Below are 24,489 nucleotides of genomic sequence, written 5' to 3' on the forward strand. Positions count from 1 at the left end.
CCCCCACCCCTCTTTGCCAAGTCTCAGTGCTTCGTCCCTCTCCTCTCCTCCTTCCTTCCCCTTCCCATCCACTCCTCCATTCAGTTTTTGCATAGTAATGGGGACCGGACTGGATTCTGCACAACTAATAATTAGTCGTCGCCAAGCATGCTCTGTTATTGTGTGACACGTCGTGTGCATTGTACTCATCCTGTTTGAAACTCAGTGTTTAAATATATTTTATACAGCGTCTACTTGGCATCAGACTAGCTTTAGTGTGCTGTAGCGCTTGTACAAAACCTACTCCCTTTGTGCCTTATCGCGAGAACAGCCAAGGTTTAAAAACTAGATGAGCTTCAAAAACGCAATGTGTAATTGTACGTTGTTTGTGAAGGACAGCCCCCTCCTTGTTTCGTTTGCTGATGCCCCTTCCACTAGAGAATCTAGCAGATCTTGGCTCCCACGCCTGGCCCCTCAGATCCCTGGCTGGATAGCAAGCCTTGATAGCAGTCACTTATTCCATTAATGCAGCAGCACTGATAAAATCTCAGAGTCCGGACATGGGGCTGGGGTGCTTGTTTGGCAGTCCTGGCTCCTATTCATTGCATTAAACAGCATCTAATGGTGGGAGGAGGCTTGAAAAATGTATTGCTCAGCAATGTTTCTCCTCTGTCTCCTACAGCAGCACGATGTTATCATGCCTCCCGCGAGATATATATATATATTTTTTTCTTCATATATTCCCCGGGTCCACATCCAGGGGCGGTATGGGCCTCTTCGACGATGATGAGCAATTTTGAGGTGCTTGTTGCTTTGGTGCGCTGTTAAATGACAGTGTTATGAGGCCAACACTTAAGAAGGATGAGATGGAGCTTCAACCCATCGAGATGGAAAACACCTATGTCAATGAATGGGAGCCCTGGACAAGAGAATGCAGTGCGAATCTCACCCGTGCTCGCACACAGTGTATGAGAGCAGGGTGGCGCGCTTATTAACAGGAGGTTCCAGCGCCGTCATCCTGTGGGCTCTGATCACTTTGCACCCTGAAATGGGTAAAGTGCAGTACAACTTATCACAGAATATTTGCTGGCTCTGAAAATGCCTTTTCTAGCTCTCTGTATACTCGATTTCAAGCATTGACAAAGTCAATAGGTCTCAACTATGCGATATCTATTGTCTTTATCAATGTTGTTTTAGCCATGTTATATAGCAGCCCACATGCTGTGCAGCATGGCTGAAAGCTTTAACAAGCATTGGCATAGCCTATAGGTCTCGCCTTTGGGACCTTATAAGCGTTTAGTTTTCCAGCACAATTTCCTTGGTGCAACAACATCAACTGTTGCATGGCTAAACACTTATAAGGTCCCAAAGGTGAGACTTATTGGCTATGCCAATGCTTGTTATATTTGTGTTAATATTTGCAAGACGTAAGAAAGTTCTATCCTTATTGGTGGTAATGCACGCAACCTCATTTGCATGAGGCCAGTGGGGAAATACAAGATAAGTACTGGAATTTTAAAAGGCATGGGACAGACATGAAGAAGTATGTTACTATAACATCAAAGTCGGTAGAGCACAAAGAATAGTGTGGTGTTGCCATGGATGGAGACATGGACAGACTAGATGCTTTTAGCCCATCTCTCCTAACTATGTCTCAGTGGCAGGGCCAATAAAGCTAAGAATGCATTGTTTTATTTGTTTATTACTTTCCCTGTTATTACTTTCCCTCACGAGAGGCGCAGAGTTCTCATAGTGATTTCTTTTGTGTTACAGATGCTACAATTGTGGTGGCCTTGATCATCATGCTAAGGAATGTAATCTACCTCCCCAGCCAAAGAAGTGCCATTACTGTCAGAGCGTCAAGCACATGGTGGCCACCTGCCCTCATAAGACTGCCCCACCGCATTCTGCGGGCTCTCAGGGAAGATACGAAGCCGAAGCCCAACCTTCCACTTCCACATTGCCAAGGGAGGGCAGCGGACGCAGCGTCTATTCATCTCCACCACAATCCCAGGAGGGGGTACCGGAGACTTCCGAGCGTTCAAGCAAGTCGCCGCAAGAAGCTTCCTTGCCCACGGTAACCATGTCGCCAGAGGAACAATGTAGAAAGGGGCCTTCTGTGCAAAAAAGAAAAAAAACTTAACGCTATGTCCTTAAGGCTCATTTTCCTCTACCCATTCGGGACGTCTACCTCACGCCAGTACAGGTGAAGTCATTTCACTATCAGCCTCGGACCTGGAATTGTTACTACTGTGGAGGAACTTTGTAGTAAGCGAGCAGACACCTCACTCCAAGCAAATTACAAGTGCACATGGCAGAGTGTTCGGTGTTCTCTTTAACTTGTGCAGGTGTGTAGGTGCTCACACTCAATTTAAGATGCGAAAGCTGCTTTCCCCGCACCTGAACCCCTCAAATAAAGCTCAGTGAACAAAGATTTTTTTGACGAAACATAATTTGAAGTTGCGCACAGTGGGTATTTGCAACGTTTCTGGAATCCTCTCTCAAAGAGGAATGGACTAGTCGATAAATCCGAAATCGCTTGATTAAGGCGTTTAATCCTCTGCCTGACAGCAATATTTAAGGAGTCTGATGTGTTGGGATGCGCCTTCACAACTGATGTTTTTTCTAAACTGTAGATGTGTGAGTGTGACCATATCTTCATATGTTCTACTTGTGTGCGAACCAAAGGAACTGAAAATGCAAAGCTGCTCCTCTAGTTTTACCGTGAATATCTCCCAACGCTTCTTCTTGTGCGCAAAGTTGAGCTTCTTCATTAAACCTGTGGGTGTTTTTAAGACAATTTCTCTGGGACACATGTCCTGGATCGCCACAAGATGTTACCGTTTAGAAGGAAGAGACAATGATTGTTTTAATGTCTATGCTGACATATATGCTGACTTCGATAAATATAAATTGATTGTGATTTAGACTAAGGCAGCTGATTTAAACATGTACAGTTTTAACTAGTGAATACAGTGATCTCAAGAGCCACCCAGTATGACCTGTACACGGTAAATGCCCAAGCAGCAGTTTCGAAGGTCAGTGATACTATTTGTGACTCCCAGTTACGATGCACATCAAGGGATAGCTGACACCATCTCTGTTTTTTCGTGTGCCGAGAAACTCCGACCTGTACAGTGTGTGTGCCAAATTTTGATGAGGGATAACATTTTGGGCATGATCTTGCTCACAGTTGAGTGCAGAGGTTTATCTGCACAACGTTCATGTGCGAATGCTCAAGATGACTAGCAGTGTTTACAAGAGCTTGGTCTCTGAATCTTATGAAGAAAATATGCATATGCAAACAATAAACCTGGGTGCCCTGCCATACTGTGCTTAGCTTTTGGGAGCCCAGTAGGCAAGTGTGCATCAGCTAGGATAATCACAGGGATGTAAACTGCCCAATTGAATTTAATATAGCACACGCATCCTTATCTGATGATGACGGTATTTCCATCCTGCATGCCTATTCGGGGAAGCAGTTTCTGCCGTTGCTGCTTTGGTGTACAACAGAAGCAGGCCAGCTGCCTGCATGTGCCACACTTCAAAGACTTGAATTCCTTGACCGTGCTTGTGGTGATCGCAGTGCTTTTCCGATGCTCCTCTCTGCGCTACAAAGCAACGCTTCCCTTTGACGATATTGAATGTGATGTATCTATAGAGACGTGCGGCCTTGTATACAATGAGGCGTGCACACTTTTATTTCAAGTTGGTAGACTGGTTAGCGCAGCATTTAAGCTAGCGTGAAACGAGGTGAAGCAGTAAAAAGGGCAAACATTCGAGGCCACCTTGAAAACGTAAAACCAAAGTTTCTTTGAAAAATCAGTGTAGAAATGGTGGACTCGAAAATTGGGCATTCCTTGTTAAGATGCAAGAAGAATAAGTTCAGCGCTCAGACCATCTTGAAACACAGATGTACATTCATGTAGATGGGTGCTATGTGCAGATGTTTGTGCATCACACCAGCCTGAACAACTAAAGAGCACATACCAAACCTATCTTGTGGTAAAAATAGGTTTTATTTTTGTATATTGAGAAGTTTTCACTATTACATAACTTACTCAGGACAAGGAGCCTTGCTCAGGGAATATACCATGTCATTGTTTTTCCTTTTTACAGAATAGTCTACAGACCTGCTTATTCATAGCAAACCAAATAGACATAGGCCTTTGTATCTATATGAGTATTATATACTGCCATTAGTAACTACCTCTGAGTTTGACTTACATCCATGTCTCTGATAATCAGATATCAACTTTTTTATATTTTAGTTTCATGTGAAAATAATGAAGTGTAATTTCTGTACTGATTTACTTATGTGAATGTCTAATCATTTTTGTATTCACAACATTTACCTAAGCAACTAAGTAAGAACAACTGTTGTGTTTACAGCAAAAGGCTACCTCATACGTACTGCATAGCATACATTTGTGCTGCTCAAGCCTTAAAGGTTACGTTTGATCCTATGGTACATACCTTTTTTATTGTGTACATATGACTGTATTATGTTCTTCTGATTTCTCTGCCAGTGGGCCTATTACAGTGCCACATCAAGGCCATATATAATAGTCTTACAGAAGGATAGTTATGGGGAAATGAAAGCTGAGGTGAACTGGCAGATGAGCATTAAGATAGCTGTTCTCTGAGGAGGAGAAATATTTAGAATTGTTGGCAAAAAACTGTTCCTTTCAATATAATCACTCTGTTTTACAAGCATGGGCAAACATTTGTAGCTTTAAAATATGGACGTTTCCGAATTTATTTTCTTAACTTTCAACGCCACAGTAAGTGGAAATGTTTTAAATGCCATGGTGTTGGAGAGAGAAAAAATACAGAATAAAAGTTTTCTTAATAATCTTTGATTGGAAATAGGCTGTGGTGGGCTGTTACTAAACTCCAGTAAAGATATGTCCGTCCATTTAGAGAGTAAGTTGTCCCAGAAGCAGCTTTTGTGAGCAATCAAAATGTATGAGTTAAATGCTAAAGTGTACACCAAGATACCTTCATCATCTAATCTCTTTGTAGCAAATACCTCAAGACTGGGATCTGCAGTACCAACAAGTTGAAGATAGTGGATTTTAAGGTCACTAAGAAGCCAATGAAAGTAAAAAAAAAATATTCCAGATTAGCTACATTTAATACCAGGTGGATTCCTGTTGTAGCCATTCGAAAGATGGCAGGATTTTTTTCTATAACAGTCAGCGTTTTCGGTCATCACAATATTTTTCAGCCATATTCTCTATTACCAAATTTGTAGTGTAGAGTTCTGCTCTTTCGCTGTCGTCATTGGCCAAAAACAATAGAAGATATGTGATCATTGCACTGCATTCATAAAAGTAGACTACTCTTGAATTAATCCAATAAAAATCAATAAAAAGAAGAGCAATAACTATTAATGAGAACTATTGTTCAAGCATTCTTTTGCATGATGGCACATGTCTAATGCAGTGCTTAATTCATAATGTTAGCAATATGTGTAGAACAGTAGGCACTGTTTATAGGCATGGAGCACTGTGCACAACAATGGCATCCACTACAGAACATATGCCTCGATGTATCGGACTTATATTTCTTACGAGAATAATTTTTCATTTTCATATATGGTTACACACTGCATTTTTGTATTGCTCACATAAAATTCTTCCATTTTCTTTCCCTTCCATAAAAAAACATATTGTATGCAATTCATTAGAGATAAGTACATAACTGAGGAACATTTTAAAATAGGGATTTCAAGGTCCTCGTTTATATTTAACTTGAGATACTTTACTTGCTCTCCTAAATATACCTTCAAATGTATACTAGTCAACTTATAGCGTACTTTTAGAATTCAGGGCGCACAGGGATTAAATGATATTTTAGTCTTGGTGACAGGATGCCAGTGTTACCTGCACAGAAATTTATCTTTCACAAAACACACTTTCATAGGTCTAAACTCAAAATACTGTCAATGGCAGATGTCCATCCTCTCCTTCAAAGGTTCCATGTTTTTTCCTACTTTGATGGCTGACATTTAGGACTTTCCAGCCACTTAAATGACTGGCTGAAGTAAAACCCTTATAGTGTACTCTGCAGCCCCCTGAAATGCCACAGCCCCATGGCTTTTTTGGGGCTAGGCACGGCGTGATGTTTCATCTTGTAAAGGATGCCTCAAGTCTTCAAAAAGATGGTTAATTACTTTCATGCTGACCACATAGATTTATCATACTGAAATGAAAATACTTTGGAAGATTGTGTGCATCCAGTAGTTCAAAGTTGATACTTCACATGAAACATTAACAATTCATTTCTTAAAGAGGGCTCTCAACCTAAAAAATGCAGAATGCCATCAGGGCCATTACTCTGAATCTTATAAAAAGAGTCCCATGCTTGGTATCCTTAGAAGTCCACCGCTAATGACCTCTCAGGATTTGTATGAACTTTTGTTAATGCCTGACCAACAACCACAGGTTAGAATATGTCAAAATGTTGTTTGCTACATGTTTAAGCTGAAGAGAGGGTATGTAATACTATAGGTCTTCTACATTTTAATGTTCTAGTGATATTGTGAGAAAAGTACAAAAACGGGTCAACTGTAAAAATAAAGACCATTTCTTAAATCAGATATGTCTTTGCCCTCTTGAAGCCATCTTATTGTCATTACATTAATTTTCTCTCGGTTTCTAACCTGTTATCAGTTGTAGGTCATGTCTTACACCCTTTTCTCTGATTCAGGAAGAATCAGAAGTTTGGTGAATCACAACTGATCTGTGCTTTGAGATGTCAGGTCCACCGGAGAGCACATATTCCCCCTCTGAATGTATACACCAGGTATTTTGAAAAGTACCCTGGTCAATGAAGCAAAATCTTTGAATTAGGGAGTTAATATTGCAAGTATTTTACTTAAGGATTCCATTTATCCGTAGAGGGTATTAGGATTCCTCTTTCAAACTTTGTGCTGCAAAAGCACAAATTTAGTGACCGTTCTCGTTTAGACTACATTAAGAATATTTCACAGTTAAAATGGTTTTGTAATGTAATGGTTAGGAGAATTGTCCCCAAAAGAATTACCTATAAGTAAACTTTGGAGTATTTAAGCATAAAGATGGCAATGGGAACAATTCTAGTTCCTCAGAAATTAAGTACAAGAGAAGTATCAAGCAGCTGGCAAGGAGAAGATTACCTCCCAGTCAAAAGGTTATTAATGGATCTTCAGATAACAAAGCTACCTTTTTAATACACTTCTTAGTGTGTTACTGCTTTACGAGCAGTCTTTACTTAATGTGTCTACACAAGCAGTGGTGCAAACTGTTTTGAACATATACCCAAGATTTTCACAGTGCGAGTGAGAGATGACGGGAAAGTTATGGCCTTTATTTAGAGATGTGGTAAATCACAAGTGTAACTCTGTGATGCGGATTCAGGGTAATTTGTTTGTGCCTGATGTAGCCATTCTGTAGATTGAACAGTGTTATTAGCACCAGTTGCGTGTACTGCATTTTCTTTGCAATTTTGTGCCCAGAAATTGTCATCAGCATTTTGCTGGTCATAGTCGCTGTTCCAAGACATAATGTGGTATTGCCACATTTCATAATGTGTATTACTCCAAAGAAGAGTCATGATTATCCCATTATTGCACATTCAATGCTTTTCTATTGGGCTCTAAATGAGGCCCCAGTAGAAGAGTTCAGAAGTGTACACAAATCTTTTAACTCTAGGTCCATTATAAGCTTACAGTACAGTTCAAATTAAAGTTAAAATTAATTAATTTCCCAGAATGTAAAAAAGGTTCTACTATAAGAGGAGGATATACATTGCATGGGATTTTTATGTCACAAGACTTTGACCTTATGGCGGGCTAAAACATTAATGGTAACCAGTTGTGGCCCTCCTTGGACAGATTAAGAGAACCTATTTCATACAAAGGTTCTGCAGCTGGCGTAGCTGGAGTAAATGGAATTCAGACTATAACTTGAGCAAAACATTTAAAGTGAAAGTGTAGACTTGCGAGTCAGGGTTACTTCACAGCATCCTATTTGCAACTCCAAAGAACTTGAAAACACAAGAGAATCCTTTCGTTTTTGCGATACTGGAAGTGGTTGAGAGCCTTTTATTTTGTTTCCTGTTTGTGGTATACCCCAGAGCGTTCATTGTATCATTAGTGCTCTAAAATGTTGCATGCACCATGTAACATTCATTATATGATTTTAATTATAAAGACATGGGAATTCTCATTAAGTCTTGCAAAGTAATTTAAATAATTTATCTGTTTTCGGTAAATAATTTTTTATCATAAATATATATGTGATTTCATACCTTTTTATGTATGTAAAGCTAACTGGAGTAAGGCAAATGGGTAAGTGCATGTACACTATGTGCATCACCCTTACCTTTTAGATATTCTTATGAGTCTGTATTGTGTTTTTGAAACCGGCATAAAAACTGTATTTCTTAAATGGCTGGACCATACCCATTTCAGGAAGCTACAGCTGCTCAAAGATGAGGCAGACGTTACTGAACAGCCAAGCAGTGCATTGACAGAATCTTATAAAATAACTTCAACTACATGAAGCTGGACACTACAGTTATTTAAATTTAGTGAGTCGAGAACAATACATCCTTTAATCTGCTATATGATCCAAACATTGATTTTAATTTATCCTCTTGACTTTTGAACAACATGTTTAAATGTTGCTCTCTGCAAATTCTAGCGCACAATGGCAGTGTTCAGGAATGTTCTTTATAATGCGGTATTGTTGACTACATATTGGAGGATGGTTTATTCATGTTTCTACTGGCCGCAGAAATATATTGCAGCACCAAAACATTAGGAAATTTACTACTGTTTCCAGCAAACACAGTTTTAGAGGTTCCAGCTTTATGAACATTTTATTGACTACCTCTTGGGTCATGACTTTAGTAACAGCTGATTGGCAAGAACAAACTGGCTCGAACAGAGTATGCATTGTCTACCAAAATAATATTCTTAGTAATAACCATACTAGAGACCAAAGTAAACACTGATTTATGTATGTTTTGAAATACTGTCTTATTTAGTGTTTTAAATTATCTAATGTAGAATAGATACCTCATGTTTCTTTTGATGCCTACATGTTTACGAAATAAACTAATATATCACTTGAAGTGTATGTTTTAAAGAGAAAAAACAGTGAATAGAAGTGTCCAAGGTCATTTCCCCTGTTTACATTTTTCTCGATTGATCAAAACGCACTGAATGCCTTTCCGCATATCATGTTTTTATTGTATCATTCCATGCCTTTGTCTTTTATTTCTATCAATCATTGATGTAGTGAGGTTCAAAAGATTTCCTTAAGTATGAAAATGAAATAAAACCTATAACATTGACACTTAACCTTGTGCTTGTCCTGCAATTTCTTTGTCTTGTGGCTTATTTAAAGAAAATGGAATGCCTTGATCACAAACTTCCTATAGTGCATTGAGAATATTTGTCACACTTTGTGCCATAATGGTCTTAGCCGCCTTTATGTTCTATTTATCTTTTGATTTTAGACCATGCTCAATTAGAAGAAGGTGAGTTGTAAAGTACCTGTCACTCCACTGTAATTTCTGAAGAATGACTTGATGATGTATACTGAAACAATGTTGTATATATTCCCAAAAACAGTGAATTCCTAGAATACTTTTAAAGTAGTTGTGAATTGTGGGCCCATCCCTAACATATATTCAGCTGCTGATTAGGACCATAAGCAAAAGCCAGCAAGATGAGTTAGCACGGTAATACATCTGCTGGAGAGGTCTTTATACAATCTGCAGGTCAGTTTCTCATCCTTTTGGGACAAATTTAGTCTGGCTTCCTTCTGAGGTAAATAAAATCACTTTGGTAATGTCTATAATCAGTGCTTTGAGTTTGAGTGAATTAAGTGCTGTGTAACATGATTATGTGCTCACCTTCTAATTTGTTTTTGCAGTGGTAAGGTAAGTTGAACCCATTAATCAAATGAATTTAAAACAAAACAAACCTTTGAATGACTAAACTAAAAAAAGCCTGGCCTCTCAACAATCGGATTTTGCTCTCTGTTATTCATGGTCTCTTCTTTTGGTAATCTTTGCCATGCTTGAGGTTTAATCCTTTCAGAGGTGTTTATTGTCAAGGCTCCCCATTTTTGTCAACTTGGTACTTCTGTCTATGCTGCTTCAATGTACCTTGGTAAGCCACAACAACTGTTTAAGCAAACATTGAGCACTAGCAAGAAAACATGTTTTTTTTTTTTTTTTTGACAAATCAAAATGCAGTTAATCATGAGATACTGCAAGTCATATAAAATGTTTGAAGACAGTGGCACAGTCCATCTAAGGGCCGGTTAACAGGGAGACCTTACCTTGCTTCAGCCCTTACTAACGTGACATAGCGAATAACGGATACTAGCAACGTGCACTATCTTCAAGCTTTGTAATCAAGACTTCGACCCAGCACAACAAGCTATTCTTTAGGTTTCACACCACATGTAAGTGGTTGGTAGACCCACAATACAAAATCTAACCCTTACCTCACCTATAGCTACTAAACAGACATCCACTCTGGGAGGCTTTAGTTCAGACCCAAAATTCACCTCTATATTGTAGATCTACTTGGACAGCCATAACCTAATCACAGACTCAATTTCAGGAATCTTAGCGTGACAGTTGTAGACACCCGGACATGACACCCTATTAGGTACTCTCCCATTAAAAAGGTTAAAACGAGATTTGTTAGTGGTAGAATGAGCAGTCATGCAGTAGGCAGTAATCCTTTGTTGTAGTTATTTCTTCCAATTTAAGTTATTAGCTCTTGCTAACTGAATACAGGGGTGCAACAGAGGACCCCACAGCCCCCAGGGTTTGTTTTGGAGCGCCCCCCCCCCCCACCCTTCAAGAGATGCCATTGCATGCCTTGCAGAATGCGTACAATGGCATGGAATAAGAAATATTTAAATGCTCGGGAAAACCACTCTGCTTACCCAATCAGGCCTCTGCAACATAGGTTGGCCCAATGGTTTAAGGTGCCCCCGTTGACCCATTCCCAATCTGGGAAACTCTGAGGTCCCTAATCACAATCTGCATGGGGGCCTCATATTTTTCTGTTACTCCACTGACTGAATACTTTCTTTTAACCTTCCATTGAATCCCTCAACTGCTTCATTGGTTTCTGGGTGATAAATAGAACTTTTCTTGTGAAGAATCCTACAATCCGCAAAGTACTTTTCCATTTGACCAGATAAAAATTGAGGACTATTTTTCAAGAGCATGTACTCTGAAAACCTTCCTGTTTAAAAATATCCTCCATAAATTTAGTAATACTTAAAAGAAATGTCCAGTACAGAATTTGAAGACAAAGCTTGTAAACATGGTGCATCTTTCAGCTTAATCTTTAATCCTTCGAATTCCTCTTGACATGCCTGATCCCACTTTAATATCATATTTTTCTGAAGAGATCTCAATGGCACTGACTTGAACTCATAATTCTTATTTAATTTACCATTAAATTCAAACATCCCCAAGAAAGAGCAAGTCCTCCTTAGAATAAGGTTCTTTCATTTCCACAATAATATTATCCAAATCCTTCTTAAGTGCAACTCTGTTCCCGGAGATGTTATGACCCAAATAATTTATCTCACTCACTCCAAACTTGCACTTGAGTCAATCAAGTCTCCATAAGTTTTCACGGAACCACACACACTAGGCAATCGTACTGTTCCATGGTGCTAAGATCAACATGTCATCTAGATACCATTTCACACCCCCAGCTCCCTTCAACGCCTTGAAAATTACATGTTGGAATACAGAGGCTGCAGAAACAAGCCGAAAAGGCATCCTCTTAAACTTGTAAGCTCCCATTGCTGTAGCAAAGTAGTTGAGTTCCTATGAGCAAAAATCCAACTCTACTTGATGATATGACGCAGTCAGATCAAGAGTGGTAAAATATGTTGCTCCTGCCTAACAGATTATCTACTCATCAATATTAGGTAAGGGAAACCTATCCACAATAACTCCTCTGTTGATAGCCATAAGATCTACACATAAATGGATGTCACCATTGGACCTCTTGGCGACAATTACCGGAGCCATTCACTCAGTGGCTACTACTGTTTCAATTACTCCTAGGTCCAACATTTTCCACTGAATACTCCTAACCTTGGCTGCTGCATATTCTGCCCCTTTCTTGAGCCTTATGTGATGTTTGTACCCCTTGAGACATTCCAATTTATAATCAAACAATTGTTGATACTTCCTCACAAAGTCAACTGTTGAAGATTCTACCTGTTGAAACATGCCCCCAGAGATTGGCATTGGGATTTAAGGTAACTCCCAGCATTCTCTGTTGTGGCCATCCTATTAGATCATCTGCTTTGTTTGAAACCTATTTTACCAACTACAAATTTAATGTCCAATTCTAAACATGCATTGTAGTAACCCAACATTTTAATGGGTTGTCCACAATAACCCTCCCAGGCCCAGACTTCGGGTCCATAGAATTCAACGTAATTTGCGTCTGAAATACTGGATCATATGTCATTTTGGAATTACCTCCTATGGACATCCACACAATGTACCTTTAGCATTTTGCAAAGATGATAATCCATAGTTTGAACTATGATTTCCTGAGAAACCTCCATTGTTTCTTTCTTTTTCTTTTTTTTCTTCTTGTTTTTACACCAGTTGATAAAATGGCATTTATTTCCATAACCATTGCAGTATACATTTTGGGAAGGAAACTCTCTAAAATTGGCTCTGTGACCATTCTTACCACATCTTTAGCATTCTCCCCAAAATATCTTCCATACATCTTTGCTGTCAGCCTTACATTTTACCTCGCAAACAACCCCTTCAACTTTACTAGGATGGTCTTGATGGCTGTTTTTTTCTCAACTAAGTTCATTAACGCATTTTAACATATGGTCAAATATATTTCCTATAGTGATAGCTTCCTTGTTAGACCTGGCACCATTGGCGTGGGTCTCCCTTCCATTTTTCGCTGTTATCTCCTCTGTTTTTGCTGGTATTATATGCTCTGGGCGCTGTGCCACTGCCATTCAGTGCCACAGCGCGAATGCTCCCTGTGTAAATATGACATGTGAATTGGTATATCCATGATTGGCTTATTTGGTTTACCTGTTAGTCCCTAGTAGAGTGGCCTGTGTGTGCCCAGGGCTGGGAAACCAAATGCTGCTAGTGGGCCTGCAGCGCTGGTTTGCACCACCCACAGAAGCAGCTTGTAAAGTGTGTCTCAGACCTGCCACTGCAGAGTCTGCGTGCAGTCCAGAACTGACATCTTGGCTGTTAAGTGCACCCACTTCCCAGCCCCTGAATCTTCCCTTGGCATCATGTGAGTCACCCCTATGGTAGGGAGCATTGTATGTGTAAGGTAGGACATGCTATGATGTGTGTAGCATGTCCTGGTAGTGAATTACACCCAATTTCGTTTTTCACTACTCTAAGGCAACTTGTTCTCCATAGGCCAGAATGGGCAGTTTGACTATTACATTCTATAGTCCTAACTGACCCAAAGAACATGGTAGAAAAACGAATTTAGTATGCCTGAGCTCAGAATATTAAAATACATCTTTAAGTGAAGTTTATTTTTGTATTCTGTGTTTGAAAATACCACTTTTAGAAAGTAGGTATTTTCTTGCCTAAGCCTTCCAGTGTGCTCTGCTGTTGTGTATTGGCTGTCTGCTTTTGGAGGGACAGGGCAGGCTGCGTCAGAACTGGGTTGAATTGAGAGATCTGCATTGGAGTATGGGGTGGGGTAACTCCTTGACCTGAATAGGGCTGGGCCTGGCAAGGTGAATGCTGGCTCCACCTCCTACTGGGCGTCTGATGGCAGACCCTCTCTTTCTGAAAGGAAGGATGCAGCCTGGTAAACAAAGTGCTCCAGGACTGGGCAGAACTGGTTCTGGCTGGGTTCAGTGACTTGTAGCTTCTGAGAACAAAGACTTTTCGGGTATAAATATCTGTGCTGAGACCCCTACAATTTGTATTGCTCCTGGACAACAAGGGGAACCTCTGTCCGTGTAACTGAAGGGATCTGCAGGATGTGACTGTCCTTGTGTGCTGTTTCTTGGATTGGCCTGCAGTAGTTTTTACTGGACTTGGAAGAAGAGGAAAAGGACTTTGAAGATAACTTTTATTTCAACTTGCTAAAGCAATCACCCAAGGGCTAGAAGAGAGCTAGCCTCCTGCTGGAGTCTCAGGCACATCAGACTCCACCACCAGCCTCCTGTTTCCTCCCAGCGAGGATTTCTATCTGCAGGTGAGGCACCTGTATGTTCCAGGGCCTCTAGTTCTACTACAGAGAAGAGAGTGCTGAAAATAGTCACTAACGCCCGTTTGCGAGCCGCCGCAGCTGAAGCGCATACGAAAAATCACCGCGCTGCTGCCGCTGAGTGCTCGCTACCGGAGATCACCACATCACACCTTTGCGGGCTGCCAATTGCTCGCTGACCTCCAGATTATCGCATTGCACGTTTGCGGGCTGCCAAAAGCTCGCTAACCCAAAGATCATTGCATCGCATGTTTGCAGGCCTCCAAGTGCTCGCTAACCAAAGAGCATCGCATCGAGTTCATCGCTTCACGACATCGCAGCGCGGACGCGGGGCGTCCGCCAATTTCATCGCATCGCACCCGGATCGCCGCTCCCTCGCGGAGCGCCATTTCTTCTCATCGCAACAGGGTCGCACACGCAACAGGCTCGGCGCATCATCCTCCCTTGCGGCAAGGATTTCAACACATCGCTGGCTTAGCGTGGAGAAGCTTGTCGCTTTGTCCCGCACGCATCTGTAGATCAGCGCATCATCCTCCCTTGCGGCAAGGATTCAACGCATCGCTGGCCTCGCGTGAGGAAAATCATCGCTACAGCTCCTTTGCGACATTTTGGTTGTTTTGCTACAGAATCCAGGTACTTTGTAAGTAAAAGGGTCGCAGAGACCACAGCTTTGAACTGAACTCCTCTTTGCACACTTTGAACTATTTTTGCAGCATTTCAAGAGTAACCCTATTTTTCTAGTATTGTGGCTTTTTACTGTTATTGGTCTTGTGTTAAATCTATATATAAAGATACTTATTTTTTATAACTACTTGTGTGGTGTCCCTTTGTAGTGTTCCTCACTGTGTTACTGTGTATGGTCATAAATGCTTCACACACTGCCTCTGAGATAAGCTTAGCTGCTCGTGCTACGTTACCACAGGGTTGAGCAGGGGTTATCAAAGGGTGTAGCCCGCTTACTCTGACTTAAGAAGAAGGGTCCCTACTTGGCCATTGCCAACTAGAGACCCCCATTTCTAACATTCCTCTAAAGGTGTCTCATCTTTAAACAATAATACTTCCCTTATTTTATCTCTCAAACACTTGAGAACAAATTGATCACTTATTCTCTCATCAGTTGCCGCTCTGAATTTACATGTAGCAACTAGTTTCCAGAGAAAAGTAATACATTCCTCCACTGTTTATTCTTTCTTCTGTTCTCTCAAGGGAAAATGGTACAGTTCCTTAATGGTACTAAGTTTTCAAAGATAATGATGGTCGAGTTTAAGTGAACAATTTTCATATTTATAACACTGGGATGGTCTCCAGAACGTCTTGTCCCTCTCCTCCTAGATAGTGCATCAACAAAGCGTACTTCCTTTCTGAACTAATATTTGTGCCACAAACTCGAGCATAATGTCCAAACATCTTCCACTTACTACATCCTATGGGTGGATCACCAAGGTTACCTAAACAGAAAAATGGAGGAGGAGTTAAGCAGGTGCAATGGTCCAGCATCTCATGGACTTAGCTGCAACCAGTCCTCCGACCTGTCAAGTCCCTTGCGGACCCATCTCCAGTGCATCAAGGCACCCGCCTCACCTCTCTCCATCTACTCATTCTCTCTTTCTGTGCCACTTCTTTCATGGTGTGCCTTTTCTCTCTTTTTCCCTTTTCTTGCCTTGTTTTTGCCTTTTGTCGATAACTGAAACGTTTTGTTCCTTTTCTCGCTCTTGGTGCATTTTCTCTTGTTGTGCCTCTTTCTGTGTCCTTTCTGTGCTGTTTTTCTCCCCCCTTTTGCCTCTTTTTGTGCCTTTTCTCTCACTTTTGCCTAGTTTTGCTCTTTGCACTATTTCTCTCCATGTTCTCTCCACCCCTTTCCGGCCCTCTCTGCGCACCCCTACCTTGGCTCCTTGTGTTTTTTTGCCTCTCCTTCACTGCAGTCATGATCCTCCTCAACTTAGCTCACAACCCTCAGCGCTCTTCCCGGAACCTACTTAAAAGGTGCCACAGTGCGGACCAACCAGTAAGCAGGTGCATAGACCCAGACCTCCCCCCTCCCCCCCACCACACACAGACTTGCCTGCGACCATTGATTGACCTTCCAAGGCCCTTACGCAGCCAGTTCCAACTCTTCTACGCACCTGCCTTGCCTATCTCCCTTTCTCACCTTAGTCTCTCTTTACTCTTGCTCTCTGTGCCATTTCTCTCACTCTGCAACTTTTGGTGCCTTTTCTTTTGCTCTTTGACTTTTCTCTCAATCTTCATGCAGCTTTTCGCGCCTTTTCATTCTCTCTGTGCCTTTCCCTCACTGTATTTTTACTCAATCCTTGTGCCTTTTCTCACTTTTGTCTTTTCTCTCACTCTTTCTGTGACTTTTTGTTCTGTTCCTCGCACCCTTTTCTTATCTTAGTCATCTTTCATTCTCTGCACCCTCCTTCCATCACTCCCTACCTGTTCCTTGCTCATCTCTCCACCACCGTTGCACCCCCTCCTCAGCCTCTTCCACTGCGCCCTTCGCTGTTTTTCCTCTCTCAAGATCTACTTAATGGTGGCCACGGCATTGACATGCCACTAGCATGTCAAAGGCAAGTCTGTCTGCTCCTGGACCGCACCCAGTGGCAGAAGCCTTGGTCCACTGACTAGCCACTACCCGGGCACTCTCCTTCACCCATTGAACCCCAGACAACCCACCACCCTTTGCTAGTTCGCCACACCACAAAATACGAAAGGAGCTTTCACCTGTTTTCTCTGCAGCTTCACATGCATTACCTATCTCAATTTCCATCTTGAAGACCAGACCAACCCTAACTCAGCCACACTTCTTAATTAGCTTGAAAACCTGGGACTAATCCTACGTGTCACGGAGCCCACCCACGCTGCTGGACACATCCTAGACCCCTTCACTTCTTACAACATCATGATCAATGCTCTAAAGACTGCCACCTGGACACTCCACGCCTTAGTCAGTTTCATCATCTACATCCAATAACCCAGAGGAACCCCCAAAGTACGACCAGCATGCGATACTGGAACAACCTAACAGAGGGATGGGACAACCACCCTCAACAAATCAAATGGAAACCCGCTCGGGCCTACTAGCACATGACATTGAGATCCCCATGAAATGAAGCAGCACAGCAAAAACTAGAACACAAGCCAGCTGAAACGCACAAGATCTCAGAATGACCTAGCAACACTACAAATGACTGAAACGGAAATGAAGATCCAGCAAATGGGAAGTGGGAAAAGACTCTTTCAAAGCAGCCCAGAGAAGGTACGATCAGCTAATCCGAGAAACCAAGAGGCCTTAGTCGAATGAATGCATGCCCACTCCAACAGCAGCAAAGAAATCTTCAGAATTGTCAGTTTTCACCACTTCCACAGCTGCCACTGACAATATCACCCCATCACAAGATCTGTGTAACAACCTCTTGAACTACTTTTGCTGCAAAATCGCGACTATATACAGCAAATATGCTCCACAACCGGACCTTCTCCAGAAGTCTCTCAGTGATGAATGAAGACAACACAATCACCACATGGGACATCATTAGCACAGAGTAAACTACAACAATCATGAAGACCATCCACTTCAGGGTCCGAGTGGGCCCCAGCCCCCACCACACCTTTGACAAAGGAGCAATCCCTATCAGCGAGTAGCTCAACTCCTCCTTCAGTACAGCCACCTAACTGTAACCATGGGAACACGCAGCTGTCAATGACCCTCCTAAAGAAACCCTCCAATCCTACCCAGCCAAAGTCTTGGAAAAAGCCATCAAAAAGCACCTAGCTAAACACCAGCTTCTCAATGCCACACAATCAGGATTTAGACCCACCCACAGCACAGAAACTGCTCTTGTAGCAGCAACAAATGACACTCAGATGATCCTCGACAGGGTGGAAACCACAGTCCTCATCCTTCTAGACCTATCAGCAGCCTCCAACACAATCTCCCATCCCAATCTAATCCAACAACTACACAGAGCAGTCATTCTGGACACACGCACCATAATCCAAAATGCCCCATGGAACAGGACTTCTTGATCAGCCCAACGCTCTTCAATATCTACATGACTCTGCTAACCAACGTCATGCAAGCTCACAATATAAACATCAACATCCTCACACCTATGATACACAACTGATAGTGTCCATCTCAGACTAAAAACCCAACTCCAGGAACAAGTTCACTACATCCATGACAGAAGTGGCCACCTGGATGAAATCCATTTGCCTCATACTGAACTTGGACAAGACCCCCGTAGTGGTTTTCATTAAAAATGTCTCACCATGGGACTTAACCTGGCGACCCTAAGACCCTGGACCAACCCCCATGCTTTGGTCGCAAGTTAGAAACCTCTGAATCACTATAGACAATACACAACGTGACCGCCCATGTCAACTCAATGGACTCCTCTTGCTTCAAAACCCTAAGGATGCGGAAGAAAATCTTCAAGTGTCTGGCAACACGAGTAAAACCAGCAGACAAGACTAAGAGAACACACTGCACCCTGATTACCAACCAGCTCCCCAGAAAACTGCAGAGCGCCAAAGCGCAGCAGCTAGACTAGTCCTCAACCTTCCACGCTGAACCCACATTACACCATAGCTCAAGAACTCAACTGGCTCCTGATACACAAACGCACAAAATTCAAACTCCTCACCCACTTCCACAGAGCACTTCACAACACAGGCCCTGCCTATCTGAACAATAGTATTCACTTTCACCAACCTTCTAAACACCTCCACTCTGCTGCTCTCTCACTAGAACATACCTCACACATACACAAAGGCATAGCCGCGAGCCGTGCCTTCTCTTACCTGGCTACTAAACAACTTTCTACAACGTCAGAGCCTCCCCCTCTTTGTGACTTTTGCAAGAAGCTGAAGACCTGTCTTGTCAAGTAATCCCTCCAACGCTGACCTCTCATGCCTGCTACCGAGTCCTGGATATTCTCTTGGGCGATTTAGCGAGCTATAAACAATGACATAAGTTTCATTCTTCCTTTTTCATCCCCCTCAATGATCAACCAGAGATGAAACCAGTACATCAAAAGCACCTATGGACAGATATGCCAGACAAAAACATTTATGAAAATTGAAGATGTCCTGTCACTTATAATTCTCAAACCACTGACACAGGCTGATGGTCTCCAGAACACAGTGCTTAAATCCCAAATCTTCCAGTCAAGTGAGCCTGTCATTGTACACAGGCAAAAATGATTTTGCACAAGTGTTTGTCACCACACCAACTGAAGATCCTCATAAAATGGTCTGCCTGTCACTGCATTGAGCAGGCAGCATATAATCATGAAAATAGCTCTTCATAAAATGGTGTGCCTGTCCCCGCATTGAACATGCAGTATACAGCAATGAAAATTAACTTCAATGTATACACAATGTTACCCATTACTGGTTGTTGCAACTTTTCAAAATGATCGTAACCAAGGCACAGAACGTTCTTTTATAGGTATATAGAGCTTGTTCTCTGACAAAGCTGTCCCAGCCTGGCCACCAGAAAACCCATGTGTTGTCTCAAAAGCAAGTAGGGCCCATTCCAATTCACAGCTTACTGCAGAGACGCTCCGCCTACATTTTCTGGCCACGGAGGATGCTCCACGAATGCAGGTCTACTCCACAAATGATTCGAGAAGAACCACTAGCTGCTTTATGTTCCGTGTCATCTGACCTAACAAAACTGCAAACATCAAGATCAGATTGTAATTATCCTGCTGTTCCCCACTCCACCATCTGAAGTGAACTGATGGCTTGATACATTACGATCAAGAGATACTGCTACCATGTCCACTCTACATCTCCATATTGAGGTGTTCACTCGAAACCATTGTCAGTGTGTAAAACACTGTAAATCACGGTTACAAAAGAGACCACTAGAAGGTGGTAAGTAGTACACACCTTAATAAACACCTCAGAAATCCACAGTAATCAGCCATAAATAGCAAACAACTGCCAAACTGTAGACTCTAATTCCATGCAGCATCATCTGGCATTCCACAGCGGAATTCAAGTGATGCATAGATGAGAATCTAATGTAGAATACCACAACAGTATCTTGTTTAGAAGGTACAGCCCCAGTTCTCCATGAGCCTTAATGTCCATCGCTGCCAAATCCTGATCAAAAACAGAGCATCTAAAAAATCCTTTGGGGCAGTAACTCACTACCAGCTTCATTGGAGTACAGCCCAGCCATTTCTGAAACATATCTGGGTGTAATCACTTGCATCACCCTCAGCCTCTGGAATTTATGGATTCTGGAACACTTTAACAGGTAATCTGACCTACCTTAATTGTCTGAAATAAGATTCTATCTATTTAAGCTTGAAGCATTAAACCTACTTCAGCTGGTCTCTGGAGTCACCCATTCAGGCTAAGACGCACTACCCACCCCAAACTCTTTCCCACCCCAACTCTTTCCCACCCCAAACTCGAGCCCTCCAACCTCCACGACTGCCTTACCAGCGTATACCAGTGGATGAGCGACTCCGCCTTGAAGCTTAATGGCTCCAAGACAGAGATCCTGGTCCTCGGACAAAAAACCACTAACATCCCTTCCAACTTCTGGCCCGCCTGCATGGGCGATCCTCCCACTCCCAAAAAGGAGGTCAAGAGCCTTGGCGTGTGGCTGGAGACCGACCTTACCTTCCGGACCCAGGCCAGAAAGACGGCCGGAACCTGCTACGGGTTACTTAAATCCTGCAGGAAAGTAATCCCTCTCCTACCCTTCCAGTCGCGCCTTATGCTGATCCGGGGCTTAATCCTATCCAGGTTGGATTATAGCAACGCCATCTACCTGGGCGCCCCGGAATCCACTTTCCAAACTCTGCAAAAGGCTCAGAACGCCGCCGCCAGACTCCTAACTAGCACCCCGGCCAGATCATCGGCCAAACCCGCTCTTAGGAAGCTACACTGGCACCCGATCAAAGAAAGGGTCACTTTCAAGGCCCTCTGCCTGGCCCATAAGGCTCTCCATAACACCGGCCCCCCCATACTAAACAACTGGATCACCCCCTACAGACCCACGAGAGCGCTTCGCTCAGAGCACGGAAACCTTATCACGATCCCCATGGTGAAAAAGGCCCGGATAGGGGGCCGCCGCTTCTCGGTAAACACCGGACTCAAGTGGAACGCACTCCCTCTGAACGTCAGAACAGAGCCCGATTTACTTCGGTTCAAAAAAACCCTCAAAACTCTCCTCTTCCCCTAATCCGGTCTCTTACCTAGCCGCTCCCCCTCCTGAGCAACAAGGTTCTAGCGCTGGGATACCCTCGTGGTGACTACGCGCTCTACAAACTCTAAATAATAATAAATAATAATAATAACCCAACTCCCTCCTCTCCAGTCTCAATCCCCAAAACAGAACCCATCCACCCTCCGCACCTGGAGAGCACACTATGCCATCCACTTCACTTGAACCGTCATTGTGCATAGAATACACAACAACTTTAAAGACCAAACAATTTACAAAAGGAGGCCTAGACTTTTAAGTACCGCACATGTCATACTGTGGGGATAGTAATAAGAGAGTGGTGAACTGATCGGGGGGAATGGCCTCCTAAACCACCATGGCTTTATCCGCAAACATACGAATTGGGGAGATCGGCATTCACTTACAGATTTCCTCTTGTATATTCTGAACTAGAAAGTATTTGCAAATTCCGATTACAGACGCATAAATTATTCCTTATGAATAGTTATTATCCAAATCATGCGTCTTTAAATCTAATGTAGTGAAGCACATTGTTAATTGAAAAACTCTTTATTCAAATCAATCATAAAATCTTCAGCCAGTGTAACTTTAAAGACCAATAGCAAAAAACACAACTAGGTGTACTCTTCTTGCTGACTCATCGTCCCGATTCCCTAATACACACTACAAAGACATTAGAAGAAATTGTGCAGTAGAAACAGTAAGCTTGATGCTAAGTGGCAATGCTGGCTTAATAAGGAGACCATCAACAATTCAGAGCCTCCACAATATTCATTTCCAAAGCAACCAACCTTTCCAGTGACTTCTATAAAATCATCATAGCGTTCCCCAATCCAAAATACACCAACCCTGACATCACACACACTCACAAGCCTTCTGCAATGTAGTATCAACTTGCCTTATTGTACAAGATTAAGTCCTGGAAAGCTCCACACAAACAACCTCGGAGATTGTCAAAAGGTAGTATTACTGCTGGCTCTTCACCACATATCTCAAGGGTATCATTCTTGCCTCCATGGGGCACACCAGGCCAGCATCAGCAGCTCCCTCTCATCTTTCATCTTCCTCTCCAGTGCCTTCAAAATATCACTTATCATTCCTATCCCGAAGGAAGCAAATGTTGGACCCAGCAGAATCTGCCCACCTCAAACCATTTCCAACCAGAATGGCCACGTGGCACGACCTCAAGTCTTCATCAAACCAGAACAGAGTCTGCAGCCTAAACTGCTGTACCTCTCCTCTGCCTTCAGCACAGTACACCACCCACCCTACTATTACTGTGGAGACAGAGCAATTTTGAGGAAGTCAATGTTTTGCCTGAAGCGGATCACATCATAGTGATGTTCACAATAAGAAAAAGCTCTTGTACATCCCAGGAAATAGACAATGGTTCCACTGTGTTTTTTTTTTTAAAACATATTTTATTGCATTTCTTAGTTTCATTTACATCATTACAATATGCACAGCCTGTAACATATAATACATCCAGTCCTGTATACATTAATCCTTTGCCGCTCTCCGCCACAATCCAGGTATATACAACATTGCGGTACAACTGGTGCATTGTCTAACAATGAGTTAAAAGGCAAAGAAACGAGTGGACATTTGTGACTAACATTTTACTGCAATATTAATACTAATTACCCAGAACTCCCCTTTTCCCACCCTCCCGGTCTCATGCGTACCTCTCCTTACAGTTTTGTAAGTGTGGACTTCAGCCTGTGCTTGCTGCCTGGTCGCGTTCGTGTGTCATGATACCTCCTGCATATACATTGGCTTTAGGGCACGGTTATTTGTGTGCGTTAGGCTGTGACACCTACAGTTGATTTTCAGCTGCCGCTATGGACTTTAGCGCTTCTAATAGGGCATCCCACTCTAATGCTATTGGTACTTTCCGCAACCCTTTGAGCTCTTCCCTGTGTAGTGCTGTACTCTCTGCTGTGCCCCAGCGTATTAATTCCGAGTGCCATGCCAAGACGTCTGGAGGTCTCCGTGATTTCCATCGCATTGTAATGTTACGTATGGCTAATATAAGTGCAAGATCCATAAGTCGGTATTGTACTTTGTGTTTGTGCGCTTGTGCATGTAGTCCTAGAATGCACTCCTCCACCGTGTTCTTCACCTCCTGCTCCGTCGCGTCCCCTATTCTATGCCTTATGGTGTCCCAGTCAGTACTCTCGTATTCTGGGACAAGCCCACAACATGTGAAGTAGGTCAGCACCTTCTGACGAACATCTCGGACAATGGTGTTGTGTCTGGGGGTACATTTTGTCCAGTCTATGCGGAGTGAGGTAGGCCCTGTGTAATACCATGGTCTGTATAAATTTAAATTTCGTGTTCCGTGATACCTTCCTTGGGTGCTCTAACACCCTTGCCCATTGCTTGTCTGTGAGGGACCTATCGATGTCTCCTTCCCATGCAGCTTTCAGGGTGTCCAAAGGGGTCGCAGTATGCGTGCTGATGCCGGTGTATAGCCATCTGATAAGATGCCGACCCCTTCCCATATAATGCACCATTTTAACCAGTTCATTCGTGGCAGCTTCCTGCCTGTTCGGGGCCCAGTGCCTCTTAACGTATTGTATCAGTGCAGCGTGTATAAGATACAACTGTTCCGGGGCCCCAGTTTCGTTAACGAATGTGTCATGAGCCAATAGCGTCCCATCCCCAAACAGATCCGACACCATGGCGATCCCCGCGTTCAGCCACGGCATTAATTTGCGTTTCGTAAGCGTGCCACTCAGCAGGGGAATATTCCCTGCGTACGCCCTGAGCGATTGTGTGTATTGCAGCGCCGCTTTCCAGCAGCGAAGTGCCGTGTCTAATAACGGGGGGGAGGCTCCTTAGGGGTCTGCCATCAGGCAGCAGCAATGCATGCAGTTTACCATTCTCTATGTCTGCCTCTGTGTACCCTATTTCCTGCAGGTTGCGGCCCGCCGTCCAGTAAGACAGCCACTGCAACTGACAGGCATAGTAAAAGAATGGTTCCACTGTTGACCTTGAACAAAATCAGTCTTTCATTGGTGGATCCTTTTTGCAA

The 24,489-nt window shown here is 42.8% G+C and overlaps 1 protein-coding gene across 1 annotated transcript in view; it reads left to right on the forward strand.

The window, feature by feature from the left end:
• Positions 1-9,331, forward strand: part of LIN28B (lin-28 RNA binding posttranscriptional regulator B) — a 438,223-nt gene extending 428,892 nt beyond the window's left edge. Inside the window, exon 4 of the mRNA XM_085611259.1 lies at positions 1,753-9,331. Coding sequence (XP_085467385.1) covers positions 1,753-2,122 — 370 coding nt within the window. The 3' untranslated portion in view covers positions 2,123-9,331. The remainder of the gene's footprint in view (positions 1-1,752) is intronic.
• Positions 9,332-24,489: the final 15,158 nt, after the last annotated feature.

This window comes from Triturus cristatus, chromosome 6, assembly GCF_964204655.1.
Source record: "Triturus cristatus chromosome 6, aTriCri1.1, whole genome shotgun sequence".
Lineage (NCBI taxonomy): Eukaryota > Metazoa > Chordata > Amphibia > Caudata > Salamandridae > Triturus > Triturus cristatus.